The 21,917-nt window shown below is 40.5% G+C and overlaps 1 protein-coding gene across 2 annotated transcripts in view; it reads left to right on the forward strand.

Annotated features, from left to right (window-relative positions):
- Nucleotides 1-573: 573 nt before the first annotated feature.
- The window catches only part of vps50 (VPS50 EARP/GARPII complex subunit), a 135,730-nt gene continuing 114,386 nt past the window's right edge, over nucleotides 574-21,917 (forward strand). For both annotated transcript variants that reach the window (XM_085395498.1, XM_085395497.1), the window contains exons 1-4: nucleotides 574-713; nucleotides 1,216-1,284; nucleotides 14,621-14,743; nucleotides 15,657-15,728. In XM_085395498.1, the coding sequence (XP_085251624.1) occupies nucleotides 681-713; nucleotides 1,216-1,284; nucleotides 14,621-14,743; nucleotides 15,657-15,728 (297 nt within the window). In that variant the 5' untranslated portion in view covers nucleotides 574-680. The remainder of the gene's footprint in view (nucleotides 714-1,215; nucleotides 1,285-14,620; nucleotides 14,744-15,656; nucleotides 15,729-21,917) is intronic.

Raw genomic sequence — 21,917 nt, forward strand, 5'->3', positions numbered from 1 at the left:
GTTTCCCAGTTTTCCAGCAAAATATAAATAAATGTGGTGTGACTCAAGATTTCTGCAAAGTATTGAATAAATCCATATACAGAGATTCAGCCTAAAGCCATGTAACAGAAAAATAAGCATATGTGTTGCCATGAACATTAATGATGGCTCAGTTTTATTCCAGTGTCCCATGGCAGCCTCATTTCAGTTTTAGGAAAAACAATACAGCCACTGTGGGTTTTTTGTTTTTTTTAATTTGTTATCATTTGCACCCATATTTTCGTTATTTTTTGGCACAAGGAGGCTAGATGACTGCTAATATCTCTGTTAGTTTACTACCATCCAGTGGCGTATGGCAGCAGTACATTACTGTAGAGTCAATCTTTGATGCCTTGTTTATATTTGATCATATTTTATTTTTTAATTTCATTTTCTCTGTTTATAACAACACGTACTTCGGATTTCATCCAGATGTTTTCATTTTTTATACATGTGAAAAGCCTGACAACAAGAGCACAAGCTCTGGCTCTTAAAAAATACATTTCCCAGAAGGCTTTGCAACGTTCTGGTTCCTGCCCTGCCAGTCACGTGAGACTCAACTATGGCTTCCTTCTCGTAGTGATGGAGGTGCACTGTTGACAACAAGACACAGTTGGAGCTTTACTCATTTTTTTTAGCCGCTGATACGACTTGGACTTACGATGCAGAAGATCAAGTCTCTTATGGCCCGTCAGGTGAGCACAGCAGGTGTACAGAAACTACGCTGCCGGCTGTTTGTCTCTGACGGGAGCCGGTAGTTAGCACGACAGCCTGCTAAGCTAACTGGCTAATTTGACAGCTCATCGTTTGGTTCATTAAGTGAAACGTTCAGCCAGACTAAGAGCTGTTTCAGTTGTTTCCTTCAGGCAAATAAGGCATGCACATAGCAATTTACCTCACGCCCCGGTAGTTGAGAGTTTAACACAATAACAATAACAACACAATACAATAATGGGAACTGGGCGGATAGAAGGAAGTTCTCAGTCTGCACATGCAGTGGTGTTTGGCAATTGGTCAAAACTGAACACAACAGAGCATATCGCTTTCAGAAATCTGCCCCTCAGTTCCACTTTTTGCTGTATGCAGTAGTGTGCTGATGAAGTTCTGTGACAAGTTACAGATTAAAAATAAAAACACAAAGAGTTATGTTAAAGCTACCTGTTGTTTGTAGTTTTACTTTGGATTTTATTTTGGCAGGGCCTGAAAAGCCCCCAGGAGAGCATGGCAGACCTCAGTCCTGTGGAGAACCTGAGAATCCCGAGCAAGGTAAACTTCGACGACTTAGACTGCAGCTGTCTGTTTTGATGTGCTGTTTGATGCATGGACAGTGTTCATCATAAAATCAAAGTTTCTCCATCTACCACTTTGTGAGTAGATGCTTATCTTAATAGTTTTGCTGACAGCTTTTTAAAAGCTGCCATATTTTATTGTTTTCGAGTCACAGTGAACGCCATCAGGGAGGGATTGTTTTAGCACTGTTGTTGGACACAGCTGCAAGTTGTAACACAGACCCTGAGTGATGTCTTTGTCATTACCCAGAGTCAGCACTCATGTTAGTAGTAATGGCACCACAAGGCTGTCGGTATTACTAGAGATTTAATTTGTTAATCAATGTGTTGATGATTCATTAGCTATACACTGGATTTCATTTTTTGTGCTTTATCTAAACAGCAGTTGTTATATTATAGTTATGCACTACTGAAGGCTCCTGTTTATATCAGTTAAACAGACTTTATGTCAGTGCTCCTCACCTTACTCAATTTGTGATGCAGACACTGTTATAAGAGTATTTGAACATTTCTGGCATGACAGCGTTTCAAATTGCACTCAGTCATGCTTGGTCACAGGAAGCGTTTGTCACTATCCCCTTTGCATAAATTCAATTCGTCAAGTGTCGACGAAGCAAAAGGCAGAGCGGCTCTATTTCACATTTAGTTACTTACATTCATTCTTAGCATCACTGTGGCTTTTCACTGTAGTGATGACCTTCAATAAATGACTCTGAGTACAGTTTTGTTGCTGTATTTGTTCACAGCGCTGGGAGATATGAGCCAGGTCGACTGAGCAAGACGTTTAACCTTTCTGGGTTTTGAACACTTAGCGTTTACATTTTCTTTTTGTATGGTATGCTGTGCTGATGTAGCGTGTGCTTATTTTCTGCTCAGGCTAATGCTGTGCTGTGATAGATGAGACTAAAAAGAGAGTGCATTTTTGTCAGTTCACCAGTGGCGGTTAGGAAAGATTAAGCCGACTGAATTTTAAAATCTGCTTCCAGATTTTAAGTGTCTGATAAGCTCATACTTAGTGTGTGTGTGTGTAATATATATATGGGCTTATGCGTCTAATTGATTGAAAGCAGACTGTGTCTTCAATAAAGATTTCAGGGTTTGTTTTTTTTTCTATGGGCACCTCTGTCTCCTGGCCTTGGTGTCAGGTGACATGGTCAAACTGGATATGCGGTAATCAAACACTTGTTTTGTTTTTTCCTTGCTTGTAACATTCTCGTTTGTCAGTGCTGGACTGCGGATTCTGTGCAAGACCTATCACACCTGCTTTATTTGCCTTGTGTGTTATGAAGCAGTAAGGATAATAAGACCGAAGTAATGGCTTCTGTGCATGTGTTCATGTGGATGTGTGAACTGTAAGCAGACAGTATGCCGCTGTCCATCACCTATTAAGTTGCTCTTGTGTGTGCACTGCAAATACCTGCCTGTTGTGTATTGAACATACACACAGGGCATCATTGTTTGTTGGCTTTATACTTTGGCTTCATTTACTTTGCTTTCATTAATGTGCTGGACCTCTCAGCTTACAGGAAAATAAGATGGGGCCACGACACAAGCCAGGCTTCATGTAAAAGTAGTCCTCCTTCATTACAGGAGAAATAGTCCTCTGCAGGAGTGAGACCGAGGTGCTATTATATGATCATTTTGAGAAATACTGAGATCATGATTATTTAACGCGTCATAACCCAATTAAAATTAAACTTCCTCCATTAACATGATACTGACACCCACTGATTGGAACCATTGCTGTGTTTCATTTTTTATTATTATTAGTATTTTCTGTACCCATGAGTCACATCGTTTATCATCCTTCACATGCTGACAGCAACATCTGGCTAACTGCACGGGGCAGGCCTGATGTGTGCGATGATTAAGTAAATGCTGCTATTCAGTTACTGTTTGGACACAGTTTGAGGGTTTGAAAGCAAGGTCAAGATAAATGTGCAGTAGTCGGTCTGTGGCTGATCTCTCTTTTGTAGTATTTAAATGGAAGGACAGCCATTCAACACATTCATCAATAATGAAAGTGCCTGTTTGTTTCAGTCTGGCAGTGGTGGGTTAACACAGTCTGAAACAGGGTCATGACCTCATTAAATGGGCTAAAAAGTATTTAGAGGCAAGTTTGTTTGTTAGATTTTTTTAATTTATCAGTTTGACTTTTCTTTTAGTGATTAATAGAGGTTATTAAACTTTAGATGGATGGCCCTCATGTGAGATGCTTGGGGATCAGTGTTATTTTACAGGGGTAGTGGAAATGGGTGTTTTAAGTTATTTGAATGTTTTGCTATATTGTTGCAATGAAAAATTACAAGATTTGCAAAACCCTTTAAAGATGTCAGAAGCTTTTCTTTTGATTGGTAAGCCATAAAAGGGAAGAAATAAATCAGCTACGTCGGGGGCGGTATTTTCACTTTCTTTTTGTTTTTTTGCAGGGACGCAGGTGTCAGGCTGATTATGTGCACATACGGAGGTCAGACTCTTGGCAATAGCATCAGTTTACCCTCAGGGAAAGCTAGTCTCAAAGAACATCTTATCCCTTGTTCTCCTGGTGCTGTGTACCTAACACCTTCTACAAACATGTAAATCTGGGTCACAGCGAGACATGCGCTTAAAGTTAACAAGTTACAGTCTGTTCGAGATGCCAGTATGATGCCACCTCAGTGTGATGAGTAACAATTGAAAGCTATGACTCAACAGTAGAGCCACAGCATTTGAATAACAGAGATCTTGAGTGATGTCTTTGTTATTGCTCAAGGTCTGTGTTATTTTATCTGCCATGGTAGGAAGATTTTTACCAAAGCCTTTGTAGCAGAGATCGGTAACTTGGTTTTGGCTTCATTGGGCAAACAATAGTAATCATAACCTATTAGCATATTTTAGTTCAAGACGTCCTCATGTTGGTTTTGTTTTCTTCACTGATACGCTAGATGAGATGAAAGAAGTGATCCTTGAAAGGTGTTTGAAAAGCAGGTAGTTTGTTCAGAAGATTCTCGCTGTATTTCTCGGGACAGTTAATTTCTACAGTAGATGGTGTCACCTAAATTACTGAATGATCAGAGCTACCTGTTGTTGCTTACGTGACTTGAAGTTGTGCAAGATGGATTGTTTTGTTTTGATCTTGCTGATCTCATGAGAGTCCAGCTGCCTCGCAAGGTAATGTGTTTTCAGGCTTTATTAGATCTAGCCTTTTAGGAGTGACTTTACAATTACAGATCTTTCCAGACCCCATCAAAAAAACCAGACAGAAAAGATAAAAGATGGCGGTAGCTACTGTGATGTCATCTACTGGTTTTTGAAGTCCTGTTTGCTCATCCACTAGCATCCAGTGGAATATGCTCCTTTTAAAAACATAGTTGACCAAGATTTACACTCCACAGTGTCTTTTTTCCCTCCCTGATCCTGGTTCTGCTGGAGGTTTCTTCCTGTTAAAAGAGATTTTTTCCTTCCCACTGTCGCCAAGGTTTTGCTCATTGGGGGACGGATGTCTGAGGGTTTTACTTATTGTAGGATCTTTATTGTAGAATATAAAGCGCCTTGAGGTGACTGTTGTAAATATGTGCTATATAAATAAATTTCAATTGAATAGAATTAATTTTTTATTCAGTGTGACTTAATATGAGGCACTCAGCCCATAATTACATTAGGAAAGTTTTTACAGAGGTAAAGTGAAAAAGCAGTTTTCCCATAAACTTCTACAGGATCTTTTTGCAACCACAGCTATCGCCCTCTGGTGGCTTTCAGATAGAATGCAGGTTTACTTAGTTTATTTTTCTGGCCCAGAAGCTATATTAGTGTTGTTTTTGGATGCAGTGAATTAAGTCACATGGACTCCTGTGTGAAGCAGGTTTTAGCATACCATGGATACCAGAGCTTGTCTGCTGAATAAAATGGGGAAAAAACTGCAGTAGGAGGGCTTTTTAATTTCAGATGCATACTGAACAAGATACTTTTGGCTGCTCCCTTATTCTCACACACACACACACACACACACACACACACACACACACACACACACACACACACACACACACACACACACACACACTCACGAGAATTAAATGGCTCTAAGCCCTCAAGCTATTTTTCTTTAACAACTTTGATGTTTTTTATTCTTTTTTTTTAATCTCAGTGTTCCTAAGCTGCTTTGTGGCTTGTCAGTAAAAACAAGCCAACCTTCCACCCCTGTCCAATCCTTTCTGTTCAAAGCTGTTGTCTCTCTGTGAGTCACTGTTAAGAGGTTTCTTTGAAGGGGCTGTCAGGTTTTTTTTTTATCTCTATTAAGTGATTGCAATGATAACAAAGCCTAGAATAAAATTTGGTTTGGTTGTTTGGTTGCATTTATTTATTTCCCTGTTTTTTTCCAGAGAAATGAATAAATGCTGGTTATTAAAAAAGTTTGAAAGTCTCTGAGCCTTAATCACGCTCCTCGAATGTTGCTTTTTTTGTGATTAAGAAAAATCAAAGATTTGCTTGATGTGCGGATTTAGCTGTTTACTTTGTTTGCATCGTGTTGAAATTAATATTAGCAAAAGCTTTTTAACTAATTCACCATTTTCTCACCAATTTATGAATAATTTCCTAATCTCAAAGCACCTGATAATGAAAACAATCCTAATTACTCACAGTGTGTTATAGGTTTGGTCATACTGTGAAACATGTAGGCAGGTAATTTCAGTGTGATTTTGTGATACATTGAAGACAAAATTCAGTTATTTAAACCTATAAAGCTTGAATTATTTTATAATGGCCAGAAATTTTCATTTTTTAAAGCTTTATTGTTTAATGAACAATGTGATAAATGAAAAGAAAATCATATGTTTAATATTTGCAACATCTGATATGTTTGTGTAATTTATTGCTAAAACCTGCAGGTTTTTTCAGGGAAAAAATAAACCGCACCAGTGATGTTAAGGTCTCAAATCCTCATGTATCAAATATTAGACACTTGGTGTTGTAGGATGAGGTTTGCTTTTGAGAGACCAGCAATTTGTTTCCCCAGAAGCCTCGGTCGTGTTCGAGGTAAACAGCATTTCATTCATACAGTAACCATGTCCAACCAGCAGGGGTCACCCTCAACTTACCCACCGCTCATCTTTGCCAGATTTAAAGCTCTCTCCAGGCACACAAAGGAGCACACGTTCTCTCCTAAAATTATGGGATTATTGATTGGATAACTACTTCTATTTGCTAGTATTTATTTCCTGAAGACAAGGCTTTGGGATAAATCTGTGAGGAGGGCGTGTTTGATAATCTCTCATTAGTTCACGCAGGATGTCTTGAGGGAGAACAGCTTATTTTTATAGTTTCATTTTATGGCTTCAGGATCCAGTCGGGTTATGTAGATAAGATATTTTGTAATTATTTTTTCAAAAGCCAGGTCATGCACTCATACAGTGAAGACGCTGCATGGCATGAAAACAGAGTGCTTCTCGTGCTTTCGGCTGAAAGAGAGTGTTGAATGAAAGGTAGAATAATCACGTACTTCCATGCAGAAATTCAGCTGTCAGCGTTGCCTGGATTGTGCGATCGTGGCTGTGAAAGACAACATTGTTCTTAATGGCAGACGAATACACAGGCGCACAGTTAGTCTTGCGTGCATATACAGCACTGATTACAACGAGGGCGTTTTGATTCGTTCACGTAACGAATGATTCTATGGTGGAGATAATTGGCCCTTCTCTCAGTCTCTACTGTCTTCCATCCCATGTGTCTCTCAGGATTTTCACAAACCTCCTTTTGTTTATTCAATCTTTTTTGTTTTTATCAGCGCTGCTGTGTTTGTTGAGCAGTTATTTCTTTCTTTATTTTGTTGCCACAAGCATGATTTTCCACATTCAACCAGCGCTCCAGTCGAACATATCCCCCTTTGATTCTCGGATAAAGCTTGTAAAACGACCCGCACTTAGGATGCAAATAGATTTCTAATTTCCGCAACGAGATGAAGATTTCATTAATTTGTGGAAGTGGCTGGGCTGGGGGCCGGGGTGGGGGTTGAAGGGCTGTTTGTTTGTCTCTCATCCATCAAAGTGAAATTTGATCAAAGCCCCACAGCGGCTCACGGTTCGGGTTTCTCGTGTGGGCCGCGGGGGCGTTTGTTTTGCTTTGTGCCTGCACGGCGGCAGGCGAAGGGAATTATTTAACTCACGGCAGACCTTCAGTGAGTCATTCACTTAAAGATGTTTCAAGTTTTGCGCGTCACTGCAGGTGGGAGACTGAGGCAAAGAGAGGGAAGGAGAAAGACACTGACACAAGGTGAACTGCCTTCGAGTGGCTTCACGGGAGCCACTTCATTGTCTTCTGTTTAGCCCACTCCTCTGCCTTTTTTTTGTCTTCTTTCTGCCAGAACTTCTCCTAACAGTGAGTCATCCTCCTCATCCCTCCTCCCCTTTTCACTTTCTCTCATTTGAGCTGATTTCCCACCCACCTTTTTGATGGCGGAGCGTGATCTCCTAACTCTAGCCCTCCTTTTCAGTCTCACGCACTCAACCACACATCCCCCTTCTCTCCCCCAGGGGTAGGGTGGGGGGCTCCGGCTCGCTCCTTCACCTGATTTAAACACGGCACACTCGCCTCGAAATGGGCGCACTTGAGATTTGCACACTTGCACAGACACACGCATTAAACACATTTCAATGCTCGGTTTGAATCTTCACAGTTGCCTCGTGTGAGTGTATGAAGGGTTTCTCTGTGTGTGTAATTGAATTAGACGAAGCTATATTTTGCTGAAAATTACGCACAGCAGCATCGCCTCATATAAATGTCACTCAGCGAGACACGCTGTCATCCAGAGAAACATATTTAGTTATTTGGGTGGCACACTTCATCGCCTAGCTTCATGCTTCTTGCTGATAGGAGCTGGGAACATATTTGGGGTTAGGCAGGTGTGTAACAAGGTTTTCTTGATCAGTGTCTGCTATCTCGAGAAGGTGTACGTTTAACGAAGTATGCATATAAGGGTGTATATTGAATTTTATATTGCATTTGTCCCATACTTCCGTATCCATCCTCGTTATCCCCGAGCTGCTGGTCTATTTTTAGTGCCATTATGCTTTAATGTATCGATCCCACACAAACAAGAAGTTCGACTTAACATAAATGAAGGGCTTCCTCTCAGAATGTACTCACATTACAGAAGATGTGAGTCCTGTGCAATATCACTTAAATGTCAGATGAACCAAAATTGTATCATCTTACAGTAATTGCATTACACTGAGCAGTATGGTATTTGCTCTTTTCTAAAATGAAAATAAACCGTTTAGATTTACTACGTTAAAGCAGGAACTCTGGGCGATAAAAATAGGTTGACCTTTTATCTGTGAGACTGCTTTGTAGTGTTCCCCACAAACAGATTTTACTTTTATTCATCCATCTGAGAGAACCCCATCCTCAATGCCCTCATTTTAATTTGCGAAGATGACTCACTGCTAACCTGCTAGCCCTGGGCCTCGCTGTCTGACGTTTCCACACCAGCAGGCGAGGGTCAGATGAGCTCCACCTATTGCATCTGGTGATGGTGTAAATGGAGCAGGTGGAAACGTTGCTCAGATTTTGTTTTGCACATTTGCAGAACAAGGGCTGTCTTTGCTAATTGCACTTCAAGGTGATATAATTCAGACTCCATCCAGTCCACATTACTGGAAAGGACGTTGATTATTGCTCATAAAGTATAAATAATATTTACATATCAATTAAAAAATGGTGGAAATGCCTGGCTTCTCAAATAGAGAATTTCAGAAGAAGTTTGAGAGCCACCACCAACAGCCTGCTTCCTACAGGGAGTGCAGAATTATTAGGCAAGTTGTATTTTTGAGGAATAATTTTATTATTGAACAACAACCATGTTCTCAATGAACCCAAAAAACTCATTAATATCAAAGCTGAATGTTTTTGGAAGTAGTTTTTAGTTTGTTTTTAGTTTTAGCTATTTTAGGGGGATATCTGTGTGTGCAGGTGACTATTACTGTGCATAATTATTAGGCAACTTAACAAAAAAACAAATATATACCCATTTCAATTATTTATTTTTACCAGTGACACCAATATAACATCTCCACATTCACAAATATACATTTCTGACATTCAAAAACAAAACAAAAACAAATCAGCGACCAATATAGCCACCTTGCTTTGCAAGGACACTCAAAAGCCTGCCATCCATGGATTCTGTCAGTGTTTTGATCTGTTCACCATCAACATTGCGTGCAGCAGCAACCACAGCCTCCCAGACACTGTTCAGAGAGGTGTACTGTTTTCCCTCAAATCTCACATTTGATGATGGACCACAGGTTCTCAATGGGGTTCAGATCAGGTGAACAAGGAGGCCATGTCATTAGTTTTTCTTCTTTTATACCCTTTCTTGCCAGCCACGCTGTGGAGTACTTGGACGCGTGTGATGGAGCATTGTCCTGCATGAAAATAATGCTTTTCTTGAAGGATGCAGACTTCTTCCTGTACCACTGCTTGAAGAAGGTGTCTTCCAGAAACTGGCAGTAGGACTGGGAGTTGAGCTTGACTCCATCCTCAACCCGAAAAGGCCCCACAAGCTCATCTTTGATGATACCAGCCCAAACCAGTACTCCACCTCCACCTTGCTGCCGTCTGAGTCGGACTGGAGCTCTCTGCCCTTTACCAATCCAGCCACGGGCCCATCCATCTGGCCCATCAAGACTCACTCTCATTTCATCAGTCCATAAAACCTTAGAAAAACCAGTCTTGAGATATTTCTTGGCCCAGTCTTGACGTTTCAGCTTGTGTGTCTTGTTCAGTGGTGGTCGTCTTTCAGCCTTTCTTACCTTGGCCATGTCTCTGAGTATTGCACACCTTGTGCTTTTGGGCACTCCAGTGATGTTGCAGCTCTGAAATATGGCCAAACTGGTGGCAAGTGGCATCTTGGCAGCTGCACGCTTGACTTTTCTCAGTTCATGGGCAGTTATTTTGCGCCTTGGTTTTTCCACACGCTTCTTGCGACCCTGTTGACTATTTTGAATGAAACGCTTGATTGTTCGATGATCACGCTTCAGAAGCTTTGCAATTTTGAGACTGCTGCATCCTTCTGCAAGATATCTCACTATTTTTGACTTCTCTGAGCCTGTCAAGTCCTTCTTTTGACCCATTTTGCCAAAGGAAAGGACGTTGCCTAATAATTATGCACACCTGATATAGGGTGTTGATGTCATTAGACCACACCCCTTCTCATTACAGAGATGCACATCACCTAATATGCTTAATTGGTAGTAGGCTTTCGAGCCTATACAGCTTGGAGTAAGACAACATGCATGAAGAGGATGATGTGGACAAAATACTCATTTGCCTAATAATTCTGCACTCCCTGTATGTCCACCTTTATTTGAGTTAACAGTCTTTCTCAGGTCGGGGGGGAAAGTAAATAGTTCCTACAAAGATTTTCTGCCATTCCTCTGAGCCAATTTTCTTTGTTTCATTTCCTGGAGGTTTTTGTTATTGTTCTTGCTCAGTTCTATTTAAAGTATCCCAAGGATCAGTTAGCTCTAACTCTGACTTATATTTCTGTGTTAAATCTACACTTATAAGTGCATCGCAAACCCAAACCCTTCTGAAACACAACACCTAACCTGACGTGCACCTCCCCAGAAGTCTTACACATTGCAGACAACACAGGTATAAATGGTGGCAACAGCATTATTCTTGTTCCAGCTTGTTGACCTATGACTGTATCCCCATCTACACCTCAAAGTTCAATAATTAAGTTTGCTGATGACACCTCCATTTAATTTCTAAAGGGTTGATCTGACTGAGTGGTTTAGGGACACATGATCTAGTCTTTAACACCTCCAATGCAACAGAAATGGTCATTGAATTCAGGAGGTCTAAGGTCAAGAACCGCAGCAATTTCCTAATGTTGTAAACCTGCTCAACATTTGGCAATAAACCCCTTTCTGATTCTGATTCTGATTCTGATTCTGAAGAAACAACATCTCCCACTCCACATACATTGTTGAAATAGTGGCGATTGCGTAGAAGTAACCGGGAGTCACCCTCTCTGTGCACTAACACCTCCCAGTTGAGATGAGTGGGCACAATAAGGGCTCTTCTTCCTCAGAAACAGGCCAAACTTTCACAGAAACCGTTGATGAACTTACACAGGAGTACAGAGGAACCATCAACACTGCTGCAGAAAGGAAGGATCTGCATCGAGGGGCGAAGGTGTCTGAGCGCTTTGTTTCTATAGAGCTCTGCACTCACACTACGCCACCAGGATGACGAACAAAGCAGACGGTATCATAAGCAAGGATAATAAACATCCCGGACATTCTTTGTTTGAACCGCTGCCATCCAGCAAACGGTTCACAGCAATAAAAACAAGAACTAACAGACGGTTTTTGGAGCGATGGCTTCCACCTATCTAATTTCTGGAAATAGGCTTCAGTACTAGACACACATGCAAACACACACAGTATAGCACTGAGGACATTTTCATTGGCTAACAACACTTTAAACGGACTAGACTGTGTTTAAACCTGCTGTTTTTCTCCTCTGTTGCTGAGTTTACCACTAACTTTATTTTTATCTAAACTTCCTTACATATTTTTATTTATGTATTGTTTTTTAAGTTAAGACGAATCCAAAGGGAATTCTGTAAATCATGTGTAGTAATGACAATAAAGATCATCCATTCACTGAAAATCAAGCTTCACCGTTCACAGTCCAAATTTATCTTGGACTGTTCTGATAAAAGAATGCGCTCTCACTGTTCGTCAGGCTTCTTTTCATGCAGCACTCATCCTGCAATTTTGTACGGAAGAGCGAGCAAGGTTTTGGACACCGTCCATAGAGGTTGACAAACTCTCTGAGCTGTCACGGAAACTCTGTTGATAAGGCTTGTAACAAGACCGAGGCACTTGTTTGTCTGCATTTGAAAGTAGCTCACTGTCTGTGGCGTTAATTTAGGATGAGCACGTCTCTGTGCTTCTAATTAGTGATATTATTGCTTGCCATATAAGTCATGATTTCCACTGATATCTGGTTGCTCATTTTGGAACTATGTTCCTGCATGCATGCTAATTGTAAATCACAGGTATATTCCATTTTTATTTAATTTAATTTAATATATTAAAAAAACCTTTCATATATTCTGTGTTTTAAGATGTAAAGTGAAATATTATATAAAAAAACAAAACCTTAATTTGATGATTTTAGCTTCTATCTCATGAAATTCTCAATTCTTATGGTCAGTCAAAATAGAGTCCCACTTCTATATAGTATGCTCATTGTCACTCATATTCGTTGGGGCTCCTTTACCATGAATTACTGTGTGAGTGCAGTGTAGCATGGCGGTGATCAGCTCGCGGCACCGCTGAGGTATCACTAAAGACCAGGTTTCTTTGATAGCGGCCTTCAGCTTGTCTGTATTTATTGGGCTGGGTGTTTCTCATCTTCGTCTTGACGGCGCCCCGTAAATTCTGTGTAGGGTTCAGGCCAGGTGAGATGGCTGATCAATTGAGCACAGAAATTACACGGTGAGCAAATTATTTGGTGGGAGTTTCTGCAGGAACAGGAAATCAGCCTTTATGCTTCATCCAGACTCTTAGATCTTGATTTACAAATAAAATCAATTTGCTGTCATGTTTGGGACAGTTGTAGCCCTTTTCCTGGTGGTGGTTTGATGCACCAGCCACAGTCAACGTTTCAAAGCTCTCCTACTTTCTTGATTCAATGGTTGTTGTTTTATTTGTTTGTTCGTTTGTTTTTTTTATATAAAAATTGCTACAAGGCTGCTGACATCTAAGATGCTTGTGCACCTTTTCCTATCACACAGAGAAGGGTGATAGGAGCCAACTTTCCATTAATATGCTTGCAACCAGCCAGCCTTTTCAGCAGTTACCTTCAGCGGGGATTGTCATCTGGACAATTGTCCAGTCAGCAGTGTTTACCATGAGTGTGGTTGTGTTGGGGAACCAGACTGGGAGCAGCGTGGCATTTATACTGGTCGAATAGTCACTTAAAGTCTAAATGAAATATTTTAATACTGGAGTTCTGTTTTTCATGAGCTATAAGCTAAAATCAGAACTTTAGGTGCTGTAAATGTAGAATTGATGAAAATGACTTTTTTAAAATTAAAATTATGGAAGAAATTAATTTAAATATTTTAGATACACTAGTACTTGTCAGATTTATTTCTGATAGCTGATAGCTTTTGAATCATTTGACTTGCATGCCCACTTCTGTTCTGTGGAGTGAAATATGAAGCCAGATCCAGAATAGGCTAATAAAAATTAAAAAAAATAATGTTTTTCCTGTTTAGTCTGATTAAATGCTGCTTGGACCTTTTTGATCAAAGTCCCTTGAAAGGCTTGCAGTTGGTTCAGATGTTTCCTATGATTACTGCAGTTTTTATCCTAAACACATGCTTTTTTGTGTTAAATAAGCTCAGCGTTTATTATTATTTTCTGCTTATTTTTTGCTTGAAACATAAAAAAGTGTCATCCTCCAAAAAATGGGTATTACACTTATTATTCTCATTATAGACTTCAGTGGAACCCGAATTCGGTTTAATTTAAATGTTTGTGATTTGATATTCTGATGTAACTGCTGGATAGATTGCCTTAAAATTTCATACGGATATTAATGAATACTCAAATGAAACGGTAAACTTTTTTTAAATTTGTGGTAACTTTTCATCCCAGCACTTTGGTACTGACATCTGCCTGCATCTCAGCTCATTAAGGCAGTCAGGAGTGGGCTTTGAAACCCTTCATCTAAAAGACTCAACGCAGCAATAAGCCTCAGCGGATGCACCGCATGTTAATCAATAAGGCTCTGATGTTTCTCAGAAGGGAATCTCTGCTCTCTTCTTTTAGTCATTTGTGTCTTTTTGTCTTTCCTCTCATCGCTGCCTCCCTCCCATGACAGCCAACCAATGAAACAAGCTGCAATCTTTTCCTAAAGTCTATGATTAACATTTTTCTCTTTTCATCCCCCCCGCCCCTTGTCAACGCCCTTCCTTTACCTCTCCTTGTCCCTTGTTCTCTGCCTCATTTAAGTTTAAGGACAAATCCTTCACCCTTTAGCTTTGTCCTTAAACTCCTCTGGAACTCTTGCTCCTCTAATCCTATCTCTCCCTCTTTTACTGATCTTTCCCCCGGCAGCCTGCTGATATATCCTGTTTGTTCTTTTTTTCCTTTTTTTTCTTCCTGTGACTATATCTTGTTTATTGTTTTGTGGGTTTTAATGTAATAGTGTGTACCTTTTCTTTCTAGTACTTTATACCAAGGACATCTTCTAACTCTGTCTCTCTTTGTTTGTCGCTTTCTCTCCCCGCCTGTCTCGCCGTGTTGCAGGAGGAGCTGCGGGAGCTGAGGGAGCAGCCCATTGACCCCCAGGCGGAGCAGGAAATCATCGACAGCATCGAGGAGGTCTACTTCTCAAATGACTCCTTCGACATGGTGCAGCATGAACTGGAGGTCAGATACTCTGTATGATTTCCAGCTCTTGTGCTATTGACTGAATGAGCTCCACTCACCGGTTAAGCGATAACAAGCGAGACTCGCTTGCAAGTTCCCACGCCCCCTTTCATGAAATCATTTCATTAAATCCACCACGTTTCAGTAAGTTTGATAACAGAAGTATTGCATTTCTAATGTGAAGAAGTATTGTTTATTGTGCTCTGAACCCCGTCTGGCTGGCAAAAATAAAGCTTTTTCACCTGAGCTGCTGTTTCTTACATTTCTGCTGAGCCGCATGCATACAATTGACGTCTGGATTGATGGATTGCATCTGCTCAACAGAAGAAGGGTGTGAAATCTCATTAGATTTATCTTGGTATTTCTACACCATCTGAAATGAGACTCTCAGTCAAGGGGAAAGTAATTACCTATCATCCTTTGGGCCATGGATTTGTAATATCTTCTTTCAGTAGCAGAGTTTGTTTGCTGTTTACCTTCACTAATCAGAGTTATGATCTGGGGAAGTATATTTTAGTAGATTATTTTTGTTTGTTTTTCTTTTCTTTGAATGAAGTAAAAGCTACACCTACCTTCAGCTTAGGCTCTTTGAAATACCTCCTGAGGTAGCTTTAAAAATTAAGATGCTCAACAGTGAGGATTAGCTCTTGCAAGATGAATGAAATCCCCGCTTTGGCCCTTAGCACCTGAAATTTGATAGTGTCATAGTTCTGCTTTGAATATATTTTTCTGTCTGGCACACTGAGCGAGGACTCGTACTGTGTTAAAAGCCAGACGTGGTGGGAAGCAGCATGCGCTGGTATCCAAGTAAGCACAAGCAAAAAGACTGGATGCTAACAGCAGTCTAAAGAGGAGGTTTTGTAAGCAAACACTAAGGTTGCATGTTTGAATTTCTGTGTGTGTGTGATTATAGAAACTCCCGCCCGAGTTGAACCTGCAGGAGTTGGAGGAATACAGAGACAAACTTAAAAGGCAACAGGCAGCAGTAAGTATCTCTTTCCCTCTCTCTGTCTTTCATACAAACTCAAACCCGAAGGCACACAAACACAGTATGGTGTCAGACCATGTCAGTGTACGTTATGATCATTTCTGCCTCGTGCTTGTGAACATTTCTAATCTACAGATTGTTCTCTGTAACTTTTTCAAATCATCTTTTGTTTTTCATTTTATTGTTTTATTTGACATGGAAACCCCTAACTGTTTTTGTAGTTCTGCTGAAGGTGTAGCACGTGATTTTTAAAAAAGAAAAAAAGTCCTTCCTGGAGCCATTTGTAAGTTAGTTGTCCAACTAATTGTTTTGCGCGCGCGCGCCTGTGTGTGTGTGTTAGGGCCTGTGTTAGTTGTGTAGTAATCAAAGTGAAAGTTAGAAACAGCAGAAGGTCTCGTGCTTTTATTTCTCACACTGTGCGGCTCTGCTCTCTGTCATTCTCTGGAGCCATAGCTGCTCGCTCATCCAGTGAATATAGCAGGTAGAAAGAGGGCACTGTTTCTGTGCCAGGAGAGCACATTGTGAAGCAGTAGGGTACTGTAGATTGTCTTTATTTTCCAGGCCTTTTTTGAAAAAAGAAAGCAAAAATGGCTAAAGATAAAAAGTAGCTAGGTAACGGCAGTGAAGTGAACTCAAGCACGATGATCACTGTTCAGTTGAGGAATGTCAGACAAACAAATTGCCATGGTGTTTGAGTCTGCGTAAAAAATCGAATTGAATTTATATACAGATATAAAAACTTGAAACTAAATAGTTAACCAATACCCGAATGCCCAAATGGTCATAAATAGATAGTGACTGATTGTAATGAATTTGGGAATCTCCCTTTCAGTCTGTTTTTTAGTTGGGTTTTACCGTCTTTTGTCTTCAGTGCTGCCTTAATTATTAAAGGCACAGATTAAATATGATGCTGGAGACAGTCCTCAGAGATGTCGGTGCATATTAACCTGATAGCATCAGACAGTTGCTGCAGAATTGTTGGCTGCACATCCATGATGTCTTCCACCACATCCCAAAAATGCTCTGTTGGATTGCGATCTAGTGACTGTGGAGATCATTTGAGTACTGTGAACTCACCGTTATGTTCTAGAAACCAGTTTGAAGTGATGTGAGTTTTGTGACATGGTGTGTTATCCTGCTGCAAGCAGCCATCAGAAGATGGGCGCACTGTGGTTGTAAAAGGATGCACATGGCAAGCAGCCATCAGAAGATGGGCGCACTGTGGTTGTAAAAGGATGCACATGGCCAGCAACCATACTCAGGCAGGCTGTGGCATTTAAACAACGCTTAGTGCGATTGGTACCGAGGGGCCGAAAGTGTGCCAAGAAATGATCCCTCACACCATTACACCACCAGTAGCCTGAGCTGTTAACACAAGCAGGATGGATCCACGTTTTCATGTTGTTTACACCAAATTCTGACCCTATGATCGAGACTCATCAAACCAAGCAACATTTTTTTCAGTCTGTGTGAATTTTAGCTTCAGTTTCCGGCTCTTATCTGACAGGAGTGGTACCCGGTGTCGTCCTTTGCTGCTGTAGCCCACCATCTTTAAGCTTGGATGTTGTTGTTACCATGCGCTGACTTAAGTGTTGGAGAAAGTAGTTCACGATGCATTTTCTGCTAGTTTCTTTCTTTAAAAGTGTCAGTATGACACCTACACTACATAAAAAGCATGACAATAAAAGTTTGTTGGATGTCAAAAACCTCAGTTGACCCTGTCTCAAGGTCCAATTTATTAAGTTTTTACTGGAAAATAGAAGCAATAAAATTCGTTAAAGCCGACCTTGCTGGTTCACACTGTCGAAACACATTTTAAAATAATGATGTACTTGAAAAGAGAGTTTTCATTTATATAAAAGTGTTGAGTTTCTTCATTTGCCCCATTAAGTCATGGCAGGTTTTCCCGCACTGCTGTAATTTGCAGTTTGAGACCCATAGTCAGCACTGTGACGCTGAGAGTTTGTGCAGCTCTAGAGGAACGTAAACAGCCCAGAACACTTTTTACTTTTGTTTTTTGATGAGATGTTTTAAACTGCAAAGAAGGAATGAAACAAAAACACAAAAAAAACCAACAAATGCTCGATGCTGACGACGCTCAGTAAAAACTGAGTGAAGGTCAATCATTTTGTGCCATGACGTCAGTGCCTGCGTTTTCATCCTCAGCAAACTCATTTCCATAGCGGCTGCTCTGTTGAGGTTATTCAGGTACTCGCAGTTTCAGACGGGAGAGATGGCCTGTCAACAAATTGTATTTATAGCATCATGTGGCAGAGCAAGAAGCACTTTTTCCCTCTGCTTCTTCCATCCCCACAGTCCAGTGCAGATATTACCCTCCTACCTTCCACCCTGACAGGCTTCTGTACTTTTGCCCACTGCTTTGTCTCCATTGCTCCTTCAACTCTACTGCTATCCTTTTTTTTTCACATCGATTTCCTCTATGACTCTTATCCCTCTTTTTCATGCATGCTGCGCTTCCCTCTTCTGACAGTAGCCCACAGAGCTGCCTGTTTAGTTAAGAGGATGCTTTAGACTTTCTGCCCCGTGGCATGGTGAGACCTGTACGTTTCTACAGTCTGAGTACACAAAAGCACCCTCACACATCCTCTCTCAGTCTCTCACGCTTTCTGTCTCTCGCACTTTCGCTCTCTCTCCCTGCCTCCCTGGCTCGCTGGCTGTCAGCCTGCAAGCACGTCGTGGGAATGGCCACAGTAATTGGTCCAGTGTACTGTCAGGCAGAAAATCCCCAGCTAAGTTTCTCAGCAAGCTCATCAAATGCAAATGTAAAATCCTGTGCCTACGAAAAGCCTTGACCTGTTTATCTGACTCAGTGGCCTGAGTATATTCAACATATCATTTAACCTTGTTTATTTTTAACTAGTTTAAAATCTCAGTTATGACTTTATTTAAGAGACAAGATAAAAGTATAAGAAAAACAGTTTACAGTTATCAGGATTTGCAAAATGCGATGAATCTATGTGAAAATGAATCGCTCAAAAGCTACTTAGAGTCAGTTTTTCTATTAAGGATATAAGACTGAGACGGTGGGTTATAGAGGTGTACAACATCTACTTTTAACAGAGTCTTAAAGAAAGGTTTTGTGCAGAAAAGTCTTAATTTCTCAGACAGACAAGCACCTCATCCTAAATGTGAGGCATGGGGGAGGAAGCATCGTGGTTTGGAGCTGCTTTGGCTCCTCAGAGGAAATCAAAAATGATTTCATATATTTTCAGAGGAGAATGTCAGGGCAGCAGACCTGAACCTTTAGAGAGGTTACGCTACCTGACAAAACAGAAATATAACAATGATGACAATGAAGTCATATTAATGAATGATGATTTTAACCCAACTGATATCCCCAACATACCAGGGATCTGTAAACTGTTCTGTAGAGAGGATTGACCCTGACATCTCCTCCGTCGTTGTGCCAGTCTCATTAACTTCTGATGGAGGTTGTTGCTCCTAATAGAGGTTCTATAAGTTATTAAATTCAAAAGTTCTGTTTCTAACAAATACCCTATTAATCATTTTGATAGGAAAAAAAGTAAAAGTCATTGTGGATTTAATACCTTTGCAGATATATGTATCCTTTACTATTCCTTTTAAGAATTAAGACAAATTCCTACACGGAAAATAGATAGATGGAAATCTCTTCCTACCTTACATGAATAATGATTATCTGTACTTTTTGGCTTTTTCTTTTTAATGTAATGTTAAAGCCATAAAAAGTGCACCTGTCAGTTCTAGTCTTGCTAAAGTTGTAGGAGGTTATTTGGCATTTTAAAACATGGAGCCAGTGCAATATTCATCCATCTTGTTGGGTTAAAGAAACGAAACACTTTTTCAGTGGTAAATTAAGGTTGTTGGAGTATCGGGGTGTGTGTGTGATTGATTTCATGTTTTGATTTGGTTCAGTGTGGCGAGTTCAAAGACTTGTTTGGCAGTAAAATCGATGTTACCTTATGCAAATTAGATGCAAGCTTTGAAACATGCTGCCGGAGCACAGCTTAAAGGACTGCGTCATTTTCCACACTTTGGAAGAATTTCTGAGACAATGTACAGCAGAAGTTGCAAAGTTGTTCTGTGAAGTCATGCATATGCATGAACTTTGTGTTGTGGGTCTCTGCAGCCAATTTTGTTAAGACTATTTCTAAAGGTGGGCAGTGTGTGTGTGTGTGTGTGCACTCTCTGACTCTCCTAGTCACACGTGCACATGTCCATGCTCATGCAATCATCAGCATGTGAAATAGGGCATTGCACTTTGAAGGGGCGATAATAGTGCTTTTGAGATGTTCAGCATAAAGCTGTCCTGCGATGGCTGATACCGTGGATAGGCTCCACACCTTATTTATAACACTTGGCTGTAAGCTTAAGTGCGAGCTTGAGTTAGTGCGGAGCAGGGGGTCGAGTACAAGAGCTGAAAGTAACAGTACTGTACGGGTAACTGTGTTTGCCATTGACGCAGGAGATGTGTGAAGAACTGCTGCAGCGACTCTATTTATGTGAATGATCTGCTGCAGGGTGAAGCAAACTTTCTGTGGTTTCATGGGTGAGAACAACTGCCCCGTTCCTCTGCCACAGTGTCCAAGCTTAATTGGCATCTGTGACACGCAGCTGGCCCACAGAGGCTCGTCTCACAGCTAATTGCCTTTTCGTGCTGCGAGACTTCAGCCCATACGCAAAAATGTCAGGGTTCAGATATGTGATCTGCCGATGCTTTTTCTCATCATTTGAATGTAGCACACAAATGCTGAAAGGCCTTAATTAAAGTGGACGCTCATGCTTGCTCATACATCTAAGGCCTTCTTCAAATCCTATAAAAAATTTGAAAAGTAATTCCTCCTCCAAATCAAGGCCTTGAAAGTTTGCAGTAACTTGTCAGTGTGTAATAAAGTACAAATATGCATGACCAGTGCTTAAAGAAACGGCTTAAATGTGGTACCATATAATTTTATATTGCTCTTCCCATCTATCTGAAAGTGGCTTGCTTTTTAGGAATGTAGGCAGAGTTGATATTAGCAATGCGAACGAACATTCTCCATTTTTAATGAAACATGAAAGCTTGAAATGAATTCCCCTCCTGCAGCACTTATGAATTCTGTTCCTCAGCTCAGTTTTTAAAATGTTGCCAGTCCCTGCCTTACTGCCTTATTGCTCTCCATGTGTGCATCAGGTTTTAGAGGTGTCCTGCTGTGGGAAAAAGGATGTTTCAGGTAGAGCATTAAAAGGACCGCAGATGGTTATAAAGCAGGTAGTGCTGTTTTTTGTTTTTTTTTTAAAAAAGAAAAAGACATTTGCCTCCATTTAGTAGCCTGACTGACAGAATACATTATAAAAGGCACTGAATGTGTTTGGAACAAAATCCATCTATAAGCAAGTGTCACTACATGACAACCATTCATTATTTTGGAGTAAGAAGCCCAAGTCCCTATTGAAATCAGTCAAATTGGGAAAAGAGACACAAATTTAAGTTCAGTTGTCATCAGGACCAAAAATAAAAACAAAACACTGTTTATCTGCTCAGTGGCCTGATTATATTCAGCATATAAGAGCTTAACATACTTAGTGTCTTTAACCCACGTTTAAAAGCTTGTTTCCCCTGCAGGTTATGCTCCTGCTGCTCAGAGATGGATCACGTTAAGGCTTCATTATTGGTTGAGTCCATCTAGCCAATGCAATAAACATGTCCAGCTCATTCTACAAAGCACTGAGCAAATGCTATGTATGCAGTTACACCGACTGTATAAAAAAGACGGATGTACCCTAGTGGTTTCTAGACTGAGCCTTTTTGGTAGTTTAATGACAGCATTTGAGATCTTACCGTGTTAGTTTTTTTTTAAGCAAAAAGTGTCGATATTTAGACCGGACGGCGAGGTGCTTGGTTATCTGCTAGTATTTGCCAGTTTGTTTGGGCCTCGTCAGTTATTGGCACTTCCACCTTGCCTTCACTTTTCATACACTAGAGCAGTGGTGTCAAACATAAGCCCTGGGGCCCACAATCGGCCTTCAATCTTCAATCTGGACCATTGGATGGCTTTGAAAAACGTGAAGGGAGAGACCAGTTTTAGACTCTGAACTGTATTTTCACAACTTTTCCTGCCGATAATGAATTCCCCCATGGTCATGCACAATACACCAAAGTAATTAAATGATAAATTTCAGTAATTTTACACATTTAATACTTAC

The sequence above is a fragment of the Rhamphochromis longiceps genome, linkage group LG22 (assembly GCF_057381845.1).
Source record: "Rhamphochromis longiceps isolate RC_006_pf linkage group LG22, R_longiceps_female_GT1.1, whole genome shotgun sequence".
Lineage (NCBI taxonomy): Eukaryota > Metazoa > Chordata > Actinopteri > Cichliformes > Cichlidae > Rhamphochromis > Rhamphochromis longiceps.